The sequence below is a fragment of the Phycodurus eques genome, chromosome 5 (genome assembly GCF_024500275.1).
Source record: "Phycodurus eques isolate BA_2022a chromosome 5, UOR_Pequ_1.1, whole genome shotgun sequence".
Lineage (NCBI taxonomy): Eukaryota > Metazoa > Chordata > Actinopteri > Syngnathiformes > Syngnathidae > Phycodurus > Phycodurus eques.
The window spans coordinates 28,425,953-28,437,655 of record NC_084529.1 but is presented as its reverse complement, the minus strand read 5'-3'; the positions used below and the strand labels follow the sequence as shown (position 1 = coordinate 28,437,655).

General features: G+C 39.9%; 1 protein-coding gene across 1 annotated transcript; it reads right to left on the bottom strand.

Annotated features, from left to right (window-relative positions):
• Window positions 1–1,757: 1,757 nt before the first annotated feature.
• On the bottom strand, window positions 1,758–11,431 carry pnpla2 (patatin-like phospholipase domain containing 2). The gene is made up of 9 exons (XM_061675997.1): window positions 10,858–11,431; window positions 8,874–9,106; window positions 8,709–8,774; window positions 5,944–6,153; window positions 5,799–5,859; window positions 5,319–5,522; window positions 5,013–5,145; window positions 3,746–3,868; window positions 1,758–3,029 (listed from the first exon to the last, which is right to left on the bottom strand). Exons 1-9 carry the CDS (start codon window positions 11,042–11,044, stop codon window positions 2,669–2,671), a joined length of 1,578 nt encoding a protein of 525 aa, XP_061531981.1. The 5' UTR covers window positions 11,045–11,431; the 3' UTR covers window positions 1,758–2,668.
• Window positions 11,432–11,703: the final 272 nt, after the last annotated feature.

The window sequence follows — 11,703 nt, the reverse complement described above, 5'->3', positions numbered from 1 at the left end:
GTAATATCCTTTACACAATAATGCCTGTTTTTTAACACAGTGCCGCCTGATGTATTCAAGGTAACAGGCATTCAATGTTGGTTTCCAGCCTTGGCGCTTACATGCAGAGATTCCTCCAGATTCTCAGAATTTTCTGGTGATATTATGGACTGTAGATAATTAAATTCCTTGCAATTGTACATTGAGAAACCTTGTACTTAAACTGTTGGACTATTTGCTCATGCAGTCGTTCACAAAGTGGTGAACCTTGCTCCATCCTTGCTTGTGAACATCTGAGCCTTTCGGGGATGCTCCTTTTAGACCCAATCATGACACTCACCTGTTTCCAAATAACCTCTTCACCTGTGGAATGTTTTTTTTTTTAGCGTTCTTCAACTTTCCCAGTTTTTTTTTTTGGCTGTCCCAGCTTTTATTGGAGCATGTTGCAGGCATCAAATTCAAAATCAGAGAATGTTTGCATAAAAAACAATAACGTTCATCAGTTTGAACATCAAACATATTGCCTTTGTAGTTTATTCAGTTGAATATAGGTTGAAAAGGATTTGAAAATCATTGGATTCTTTTTAGCAGGTGACCTGCGAGGTCCCTATTGTATTTGTAAAAAATATTTTATTCATGTTTTACACAACATCCCAATTTCATTAGATTTTGGGGTTTGTAGACACATACATATCGAAAAATGGAGCCTGGAGCATATCCCTGCCAACTTTGGGCGAGAGGCACCTTTAGAATGGTCAAGAGAATTAAGCATCCATTAACATCTACGGACAGGCTTGGGGAGTCACGGATCAGTACATGTAATGGGATTATGTAATCAGAATACCAAAAAAAAGGTAACTAGTCCACTCCAGTTCCCGAAAAAAAAAACATGTAATCAGATTCCAGATACATTTGTTAAAAATTGGGATTATTTTGCAGGATTACAGTTTGTATGAATGCACTACCAAGATAATAAACACTGCATTAGTGGGAATAAAAACCAAACATTAAAGCACTGCTAATACACTTATTTATGAGTGCATGACCCCACTTCCCAGAGGGCATTGTCATATGAACTGAGGCTTCCACAGGAGCGTGTTACACCTAAAATTGTGGTAGTATCAGTATCTTCTCATCCATACTTCCCTCAGATGATCAGTGACTCATTGTTTAACTGCTTATGCAAGAAAGCACAACAAGATAAGTGTGTGATGACAGTTATGTTACAGTTTGTGAGAGTGATAAATCCTTTTGTGGAAGCATCTCATTGTTGACAACTTGACATTGATCTATGGCTGATCAATGAAACAAACCTACTGAATACAAGACTAATCTGAGGGGTTTTCAATTAAAAAAAAAAAGTCTACGTACATTTTGTTTAATCATATTTGCTATTAGTCACTGATGGTATAGTGGTGCATTCGCCTGACTTTGGTGCAGGCAGCGTGGTTCCAGTTCTCAGACTCGGTGACGGTGTGAATGTGAGTGCGAGTGGTTGTCTGTGTCTCTATGTGCCCTGCGACTGACTGGTGACCAGTTCAAGGAGTAGTCCACCTTTTGCCTTAAGTCAGCTAGGAAAGGCTCCAGCATCCTGAGTGTTTTTCACTCATGAATCATCACTAGAATGTTTGTAACTTTCCTGGGATGATTTCCCAAAAACTCAACTAGTGGCATTTGGTTAGAACTGTGTGTGTATTGTTCTCCAGTCAGTGAACACGCTTCATGTCAAATCCCAGCTTTTCTGGATGTGGATACCCACATAACAGTCGTAGCAGCGGTTTATGGTAAACAACACCAGTTTATTTCTTGGTCACAAAGTGTTTCTCCCTGTGTCCTTTTAATTACATATTAAATGCACTCAGCAGTCATTAAATGTGAGTTTAAGGCATTTGAGGCTCTGTCACACAGTTGCAGTTTCTCACATTGCAGTGTAAATGTCCAACACAATATAGGTAGCTTAACGGAAAAGAAACTGTGATAAATTCCACTACATAATAAGGTGATTCTTTGGTTAAATAATTAAAATCAGTTCAGAAATCAGGTCGCATAGCATAACCAGACATAACAAGAGTTTTAGAATACAACTAAAAGCACAACATGCATTACATCATGTTTCTAAAAGCTGTACATGGTTGTAATGTAAGTAGATCAGGATTATGGAGAAAAACATGACTGGTATATATAGTATACAAAAGTATGTCAATTACCAGGCATCCACTTACAGTACATACACACCTGAAACAAAACATTGTGTATTCAATTCATAATGCTGCATTGACGGTTGCTTAAAACGGTATGGAGTAACTTCCTGCAATAGGCTACGCGGTGGCTTCACCGTTTCCTTCCTACAGTCTCAAAAGAGTACATAACATAGCAAGGGCCCGATACTATACATTTCATGCATAGGGCCAAGTTCCAGCCGTAACCTATGCTTAAGTACAAGTCAAACCACATTCCAGAAAAACAAACACTCACCTCCTTCAACCATGTCACTTGAAAAGAGTGCATCTTTGTTTACAGAGTCTTACGATTCGAGTTTGCACCTGACAACACACAAACGTGCCTTGGCCGTTCAGATGTAAAGCAGCGATGAGCATTTCCGAGCATACTGCAGCTAACGGCTTTTTGAACTGTATACATTACACATCAAAATATGCATGGTAAATTGTTACCATTTCAATCGTCATATTTAGAACTCATAGTAATTTGTTTGATGTGCACCTGGATTTAAAAGTGGAACATCTGAATCAAAGTGTCGCATGTCATCTCGGGAGTTGTTAAGACCACCTGTGTGCGTTGGGAAACCTTCTGCAGGGGTGAAGGAAGGAGAGTTTTTTTCCACTGACATAGGCCCCGTTTTAAAAGACCCTTCCAGATCCATGTTAACGCAAAATGTTCCAGAGAACAGCTGTCTCTTGTACTGGTCTAGACGCATGAAGATGTCCTGGACTGAAAGAGTGCTGCTACCCATCCAGCTGGCATACAGGCTGGTGGAGCGGATCTGGGATGGGAGGGACTGGTAGTGGTGCAGCTCCAGCTGACAGGAGAATCTGAAGTACATGTTAGCAGTACGAGTAGTGGCGTAACTGTTAAACCAAGTTGTATCCTGTTGTGAATGTAACGTGTAACTCAGGAAACATTCCTTTTTAAGTATCACCTGCATGTTACCAATTAACTGACTTCGTTTATAATTTTCAGGGGAGCATTTGGAGCATTGCAAAGGTCAGCTCTATGATTAGTCCGCCTTATTCCCTACCTATGCCAAGAACAAGTGTTCAAGGTTTTGTTCTCATTTGTTACTTTGCAGAAAGGATTATGCAAAAAAGACAAACAATCAGTTGTCATAAAACTTTGTGGAAAGGTTGCTCATGTGCTGAGCAAGAACCATTAATTGTTGCTCCAAAAACAAAGGCCACTCATTGCCATCTACTGTCTTGTTCTTGTAAGTGCCCACTTTGGTGATTACAGGAACTGCTGTTCATGACATCAGCAAAACAAACACGACACTAAAATGTTTCCAACAATTCAACATAGAATGACCTATTACAACTAGACCTGCATCATGAACACCTGTTTTGTGCTGTATTAAACCCTTCACAATGTCCAAAGACCCTCAATAATCACCACCATTTTGATGGCTATATACACCAAACTTCCAAATAAATGTGACACATCTCCGCTTGCTCAGTTGCTCGTACAAATACTTGAATTAGATATTTTTAACTAAAGCATAATCACAGTCAATATGTGTTGAAAGTACACCTACCGGGCAGAAACATGCTGCGAAATGCTTTTGGAGGCCTGGCGCAGAACATGCTGAAGGACTTTCACCAACTGCTCTTGAATCCACCCTACATCTTCCTGCACATCTGGCAACCACTCTAAAAGTCTACATATGACATCAAAAACAAATATCAACATAAAAATACTGAATACACCTCTCAATCGATTAACATTTCTAATTGTAATTAATCGCATGATTTTAAATAGGTAACTTGCAAATAATCATGGAATTTTCGCACATTTTGTATCTGTTCTAAATGTGCAACAAACGGATATTTTCTAGCTTTTTATACTGTTAGAAACCTATAAGTGGACAAATATGCGTACCTTGTGAAAATAGATTTCCTTTTTGCAACATTTCAAATTCAAGCCCAACATGAAACAGATGAGCACATACTGTAAAACTGTTACTCTAAAACTAAACGCACAACAAAAAGAATCACATATTGTACTTTTAAATACAACAAATACTTCATTTCACAAACAAAAAGCTTTTGTTAATGATTTTGCTATAGTGACACCTTTGCTAATTGCGTTTATGTATGCTTTTATTTTGTTAATTACTGTACTGATGCACACTCGAATGTGACACAGTTTTCTGGCGAAAAAAGAAGCCAATGATGTTTGTGCAACACAATTACAAAGTGAGTTATGCTCTGGGGTTGCTGAATAAAATACGCCTTACACTTAAAGAGCAAGTAAAAGTGCTTTCACACCAAGACGGGGTTACAAAACCACTGCTTCACAACATGTATATATCCTTTCTACTCTGTGAAAAACAAGTTATATTAATGCAGTTCAACGACGACTTTCTTCTTCTCGTCTTTTAACTCATGTTGGTGTAGTTTCCTCATGCATGTGCCACACAGCCCCCAAGAGGCCAAGGCACAAACAGCAGGAACAGCACACGAAACAAGGCACACACAAGAGGGGCCTATTAGGGTTGTGTATTAATTGCGCGATAAAAATACATATTTATATAATTCCGTGTATTTTCTCGCTGTTTGATTTTAACCACTAATTTATTGTTCAGTGTCCTTGTTTTTTTTTTTTTTTTTTTTTTTTTAGAGATACTTGAAATAAAATGTACTATTATTATTAAAAGCATTTGTGGCGTTGATGGGAATTTGCATTGATTTCGACAGCTCTAGTAAATACACAAAATAAAAAAAAAACCACATGCATATTTAAAATTTTATTATTTAAAATATGGAGTCAGGGAGCAAAAATCTGATGAAGTCTACCAGTACCTGAGAGTCAAAGACAAAGCAGACTCCAGAGGGAGAGTATAGGGAAGCATCATGGCAGATGCCATCCTGAAAGGAAGCAAGTTGCTAAGCGACTGCACCAGGCTCCTTCTCTCGGTGCAGGCCTCAATTAGGGCTGCAGGGGGAGGCAAAGAAGCAAACATTGCTAGCAGTCAAAATACTCCGCAGTATATAAAACTGTCCATGGAAGCTGTGATAAAGCAGTTTTGACAGCAACTAATTGGCCACAATTTGTCATGATTATATATTGACATAGTCAAGAGCTTGTATACAATAATCTGATGGTACCTTTGTGCAGAGTAGGCGGAAGGCGTACAATGATGTGCTCCTCTATTGAGGGATGAACAGTCAATGTTCCTTCGACCCTATGCTTCTTTTCTTCCTCTCCAACACCTTTGGCGTCAGTGTGAACATAGTCGACTTCACCTTCATGCTCAGCTCTGTTAGCCAGCAGGGCTCTGTCTATGTGAGGATCGCTGAAATTGATCAGTCCTGAAAAGAAATACAAATACCACCGTTTTCATTCTCATCAATGATTCAAACGAATATTTTTTTAGTGTGTATGTTGTACAATTCAGCTATTTAACATATGTTCAGTCCATTATGTAACACAGTAAGCAAGCCAACACGAGTTGCCATGATGAGCAGTGATTACCCAGTACGGTATATCATGAAGACAAACATTATTGTAATGAACATTTGACTTTCCATTAAACCTTGAAGATGGCTTTAAAAAAAATATCTTAATCATGTTGCTATGATTCCTACCGTTCTTCTTCAGGAAGTGCAGTGCGTCATTATATCCCTGTTTGCACATGGCTTTCATAACCTAGACACAATCAAAATCAATAAGTTCACTTTAGTTCATGGAATGTGTGTATAGCTTGGGGAAGGAGGCATCAAGTGACTTTACCATTGGATCCGGTGGGAAAAGTGCCCGGGAAATTCTGTAAAGGTTGGTGAGGGTGAACTGGATGCTGGTGTTGGTAAAGCGGAGCTCATGTATGTTGGTGGAGGTGTCTCGTGGACAGATATCACTCTCACCAGAGAACGGGGACACAGTGATGGTGTTTTTCAGCTCATATTGAGGCAAGTTGTCAGAGATTCCCCCATCAACGTATCGCTGCATCAAAGAACAAGAGACACAAAATGTGCTTTAGGATTCGGTAAATAGAGGACCATTGGCTAGATTACTAAATGGTGACATGAACTATGGCTACTTTGGCCAGTGTCATTACCCAAAAGACTACTTGGAAAGATTATTATCCTTCAACAATATCCCTCCATCCATTTTCATCAAAAATAAATGGAAAATAATAAATGTATTTACACTTTGTTTGACAGCAATCCTGAATTTAAAGGGACTTCGCCTCAGGCACTGCTTTATTTCTTTTAGTTAAACTAAGTTGGTTTGATGCATTCCTCTCTAATAATGAGTGTTTTTACTGAGAATGTTGATCATCTAAACAGACCCTATTTGTTTGCTGACATCATTCTTTGAGGCTAGGAGAGGACAGAACAACCCAAAAGGTCCACAAGTTAACACATTCACAACTGGCACTGCCACTCTAAAATGTTGGTCATATGCCCTTTGTACACACAAGCACGTGTGAGCTCGCCAAACTCTATCACAAAGGCCACAGAGGGGAGGGTGCTTGGGAAATGCTATTGCTCAATGACATTTCGTAGAAGGACCTCAGTGCTGCTAAGAAAGTGCGTCAGTGTACAGAAAAAGACAAATTCAATTTGCCCATTATGAGAAAAAATAAGCACATAATAGCCATTCACAAAAACCCTTTTCCAAAGTATCGGATGGCTTTAGCGGGATAACTAAAAAGAGGCAATGAACGGAGCAACGTGACAGGATTTGCCAAAAATGATCAAGTGCGGCCACTTCAAACTGAGTACAGCACACAAAGATTTTTGAAAATCGGACGATGGCTGCCAAAGAAATTTATGTTTGTGTTTAAAAAAAAAAAAAAAAAAAAAAAAAAAAAAAAGGCCTTTTGGGGAATGTTTTTGTGGGATATTGCCGATAGGAAATCAGGTCAGAAAACTTCTTCAAAATAGAGTAAAAAAGTACAACTTCATTATTTCTCAACATATCTCCTCGCCGGTTCATTTCATCTGCTACCCCCTTCTCTGATAAACTGAAAAGTTTCAGTTAGAAATATCCACCAACCACTCGTACGGGCCAAAATTCTGAGATGTCGATTCATTGAAATTACCGTGATGTTTCAAACAGAGTCACTTGCGCTTAAAAACTTACATAGTGCAAATGAAACATTATTTGTTATGGAGGATTTAAGAGGAGTCACTGATTGTGTAGTGGTACACTCCCTGACTTTGGTGCTGGCAGCGTGGGCTCAGTTCCCACTCAGTGACGGTGTGAATGTGAATGCCAATGGTTGTCCGTGTCTATATGTGCCCTGCGACTGACTGGCGACCAGTTCAGGGTGTAGTCCGCCTTTCGCCCGAAGTCAGCTGGGATAGGCTCCAGCGCCCCGTGACCCTAACCAGGATAAGCGGTTTTGAAAATGGAAGGAATGATGGATTTAAGAGACGTTTGAAGTGCTCATTCCGTGTTTTTGTTGTTGTTTTTTTAAAGAAAAAATATGGCAGCCACTTGTCACATTGTTAATGAAAGTAAGATACAATATTAGGCAAAGGAACAAGGCCCTTGCATAACTCCAACGGCACACGCAAAGGTGCCTTGAGATACGGGTTTAATTTGTTCCGTGACCACACTTGTAGCTCAAAACTTAATCACTTCTGTTACTATCTCAAATCATCTTTACCCTTTGAAATGAATGAAAATGACATCCAATCCATTCCAGCCTCCCATAAAACAACAAATGTTGTAATGCATTTTTTTATACAAAAATTGCGCTCTACAATAAAACATACAGTAATGATATAAATTTAACATAAGGAATTAAAAATTTTGCCACTTTTTTTTTTTTGCTTCAATCCAATAGACATTGTGCTGCTCCTTCTGGTGTGTGCGCCTTGGGCACCTGGGGGCAGTATCATATAGACATTGATATACAGTTTATAGCCATCAATCCATTTTCCATACCGCTTAACCTTTACTACGGTTGCAAACTGCTGCTTGTTGTGAAGCGACTTGAGGTCACTGTAAACATATAGATCCGCTATCTCAAATTTTTGCTCCCAAGCCAAAGCAATAAATTGGCCAAACGACAGCTCGTATCTCAAAAAATTCAGAAATCGGGTCACTCGTATCTCAGACCCCGCTGTACTTAATCTAAAGTTGGTTCAGTTGAATATCGTGGAAAGCTCAATTTCAGTAGTTCAATTAAAAATGTGTAACTCATATCGATTCACTACCCACAGAGTGAAACATTTCACATTTTTAATCATTATGACTAACACAACTTAAGATTCATCAGCTCAACAAAGAGAAAACAATCAAAATTATTTTTAACACAGAAATTAGGAGCTTTTCTTGTTTTTAATGAATCTGTATAATTTCTGATTTCCACTTTTAAGTGAACTACTGAAATAGTGAGGCTAAGCGGTAAAGAAAATGGATAGATAAAATAAAGGGGCTTCACTACAACATTCTAATTTATTGAGATACACCCGTATGCTATTTTTTAATGTGCTATTGATTGCTATTGCCGCTCATGATGCATACATCATTTTGCTACTCACCACTCCTTGCAGTGTGGGAGGAATAATGCCACAATACACTGGGATGTAGGCACTGCAAACACATGCCTATAGGAAACAAGAAGAAGACACTAACTACAGTACTGCGAGTGGTTCCAAATTTGATTAACTATTAAATTGTCATACAATATTTATTAATAGTCACACCTGCACAATCTCCTCCTTGTTGTTGAAGTGAGATACAAGTACATTTTCGCCATCTGTGACTCTGGTCAGAGAGATTCCCAATCTCCCGTTGGCGATCTGGTGAGAGTCAGCCGGTAGAGTGCGCTGTAACATGAAGCGCACGATCTTCACCAGGTTGAAGGAAGGATGCATGGGACCGAGAAAGCGCTTTCTTGCTTCTTTGGCGACCTCAATGATACTGGCACCAGCCTCTCCTGTATATGCAACATAACAAGGATTGAGATTGCTAAAAATTGCATAGCAGTCCTGTTCAAGTTACTAAAAAAGTACAGTGGAAGCTAACTGCCTTTAGATCATACAATTTACAATTCTGGAATAAAACACCTCAAGTCACACAAAGGTACAGAGATTCTTTTGAACAGCTATTATGCATGATGTCAAACAATGTGTGTATATCTCACAAGGCTTCACCATATCAGTCAAAAGTTTAACAATACATTTGTTTAGCTTGTTCTTTATCTTTTTGTGGTACTAGTGCCAAAGAATGATACAATCCATTTTCAACACCGCTTATCCTGGTTAGGGCCGCGGGGCGCTGGAGCCTATCCCAGCTGACTTCGGGCGAAAGGCGGACTACACCCTGAACTGGTCGCCAGTCAGTCACAGGGAGAACGATACCAGTGACGGCAAAAAGAGAATGTGATGCAAATCATAGAATAGGGAACTCTTTATTTTGCAGCAATGGGGAAGTGATGCACACATCTCTGTTATGGCTCAAAGGAACGATAAATCCACACCAACCACAAAAGAAAAAATTGGATGGCGCATGGGTTGTTTTCAAACTTAAACTAAATTGTATTTCTGTCAATCAAGAGGCCAGTCTGCAGTGAGACAATTTGAGATTGAGCAGTTATGGAGTTTATTTCCTAAGTGTTGTGTGTGCATTAAAATCAGTAATTATTTGTTATTGGGCCTCTTAGCTCTGTACTGCATAGTGGTTATCTGCTTGTTTACCAGTGAGGTCCGGCGCACATTGGTTGTATTGTGTCACACCATTTTCTATTGCTGTGTGATAACTTCGAGTAGCTATTTCTCAGGTAGTTAAAGACTTACGGACTTGCTAATGTTGACTGTATTACGTAGCAACTTTCTTTATTGTATATTATGATGCAAACTCATAACGTACGATGGCCAGGCTAACGTGAACAATCTAACTTCACTACTTCACCAACACCCAGATCTTAGTACACGAATGAAGTAAAACATCCATCTCAGAGCACTTAACCTGCTGCTGAACCTCACTAGAGTCGCGGGTGACCTGGAGCTTAGCCTAGCTGACTTTGGGCCAAACCCGGGGTGCACCCTGAATTAGACACCAGCCTATAGCAGGGCACATATAGTCAAACCAACGTTCACGCTCACATTCACATCCGAGGACAATTTTACATAATCAAAATTCTAACCACTCACTTATAAGAAATACTTTTACCTCCAAATGTAAGAAAATTACTTTAACACAGAAAATGTGACATACTTTAAGACTTTGACTCAAGCAATAATCTCCTAGGTAAATAACTTCTACCAAAGTTATTTTCTGTTATGATACTTGTACTTTTACACATGCATCGCTTTCAGATACTGAACTTTATAAAGTCACAAGAGAAACTTTTGAACTCAAGTACATTTCAGAGTATTTTTCCCCTTTCACTTAAATGAGTAGAATAATTACTTCTCTTTTGACCACCGTCTTATTTTAACATTTTCAATTATCTGTACTTCAACTAAAGTACAGATACAGTGCAGTGCAGTTTTTCCACATCTGCAGAAAGACATAATACGAACAGGAAACAAGTGAGGCACTCCAGTCGTGTCTAATAATATTCTATGCTGTTGTCATGGACTAAAGGCGTAGATTTTGCAAGGATAGCTGCCGTGTGTACTTACTCCAGGACTGGTTACAGAGGCCACCCATCATAAATTGTGAGTCGACAATCGAGTGACGTACCAAGGCATACGCCGGTGACCAGCGCGGTGGCGGTGAGCGCTCCGGCTGAAGCCCCATAAATGTGCTTGGCGTTGTGCACCAGGAAAGGAGCCTGCTCCAACAGGCAGCTGGCGACGCCGACATGGTAGATGCCCAGGAAGCCGCAACCTGCGAACGAGATGTTCCATGACGAGTCTAAAGGGAACATAGCGTGCGTTGACAGGCGGGTCGAAGGTCGTCGGCCGGGGCCGGCGAAAACACAATGCTCCCTCCCCGATTTGAGGGGCTAAATAAAGTTTTTAAAAAAAACAAATAAACAAACAAACAAAAACGGTCCACTGTTGTTTAGTCGGAGTGCCGCTCGTGATTTTGCTAGTGCCTGCTTACATGCTTTGATTAATTTGGCAGCGAACAGCTTTAAACTCTCTGGCTAGACCGCTAAGTCAACTTTGTCCCAAATAAAACCGCCAAACTCACGTTAAAAAAACAGAAGCAGCTCATTTACACCAAATATGGTGTAAATGAGCTTTTACTCAGGGAATACAACCCCAACAAAACTGCTCCGACACAGCGGTTTAACCTAGTTCACTGCCAAACACTGTTACGCTTTTATGCACAAGGAGGCGGGCTATAAGTAACTTCTGTGCCCAATCAAATTTGACGTATTAACCGAGTGACCAATTACAAGCCGCGGTGCTGCCACTCTAGTGAACGCGATCGTGATTGGACAACTTGCATCACAAACAAACGTCACGTGGAGAGCTAATGTTATCCATCCATCCATTTTCTTTACTGCTTATCCTCACTCGGGTCGCAGGCATGCTGGAGCCTATCGCAGCTATTTTCGGGCGGGAGGGGGGGGTACAC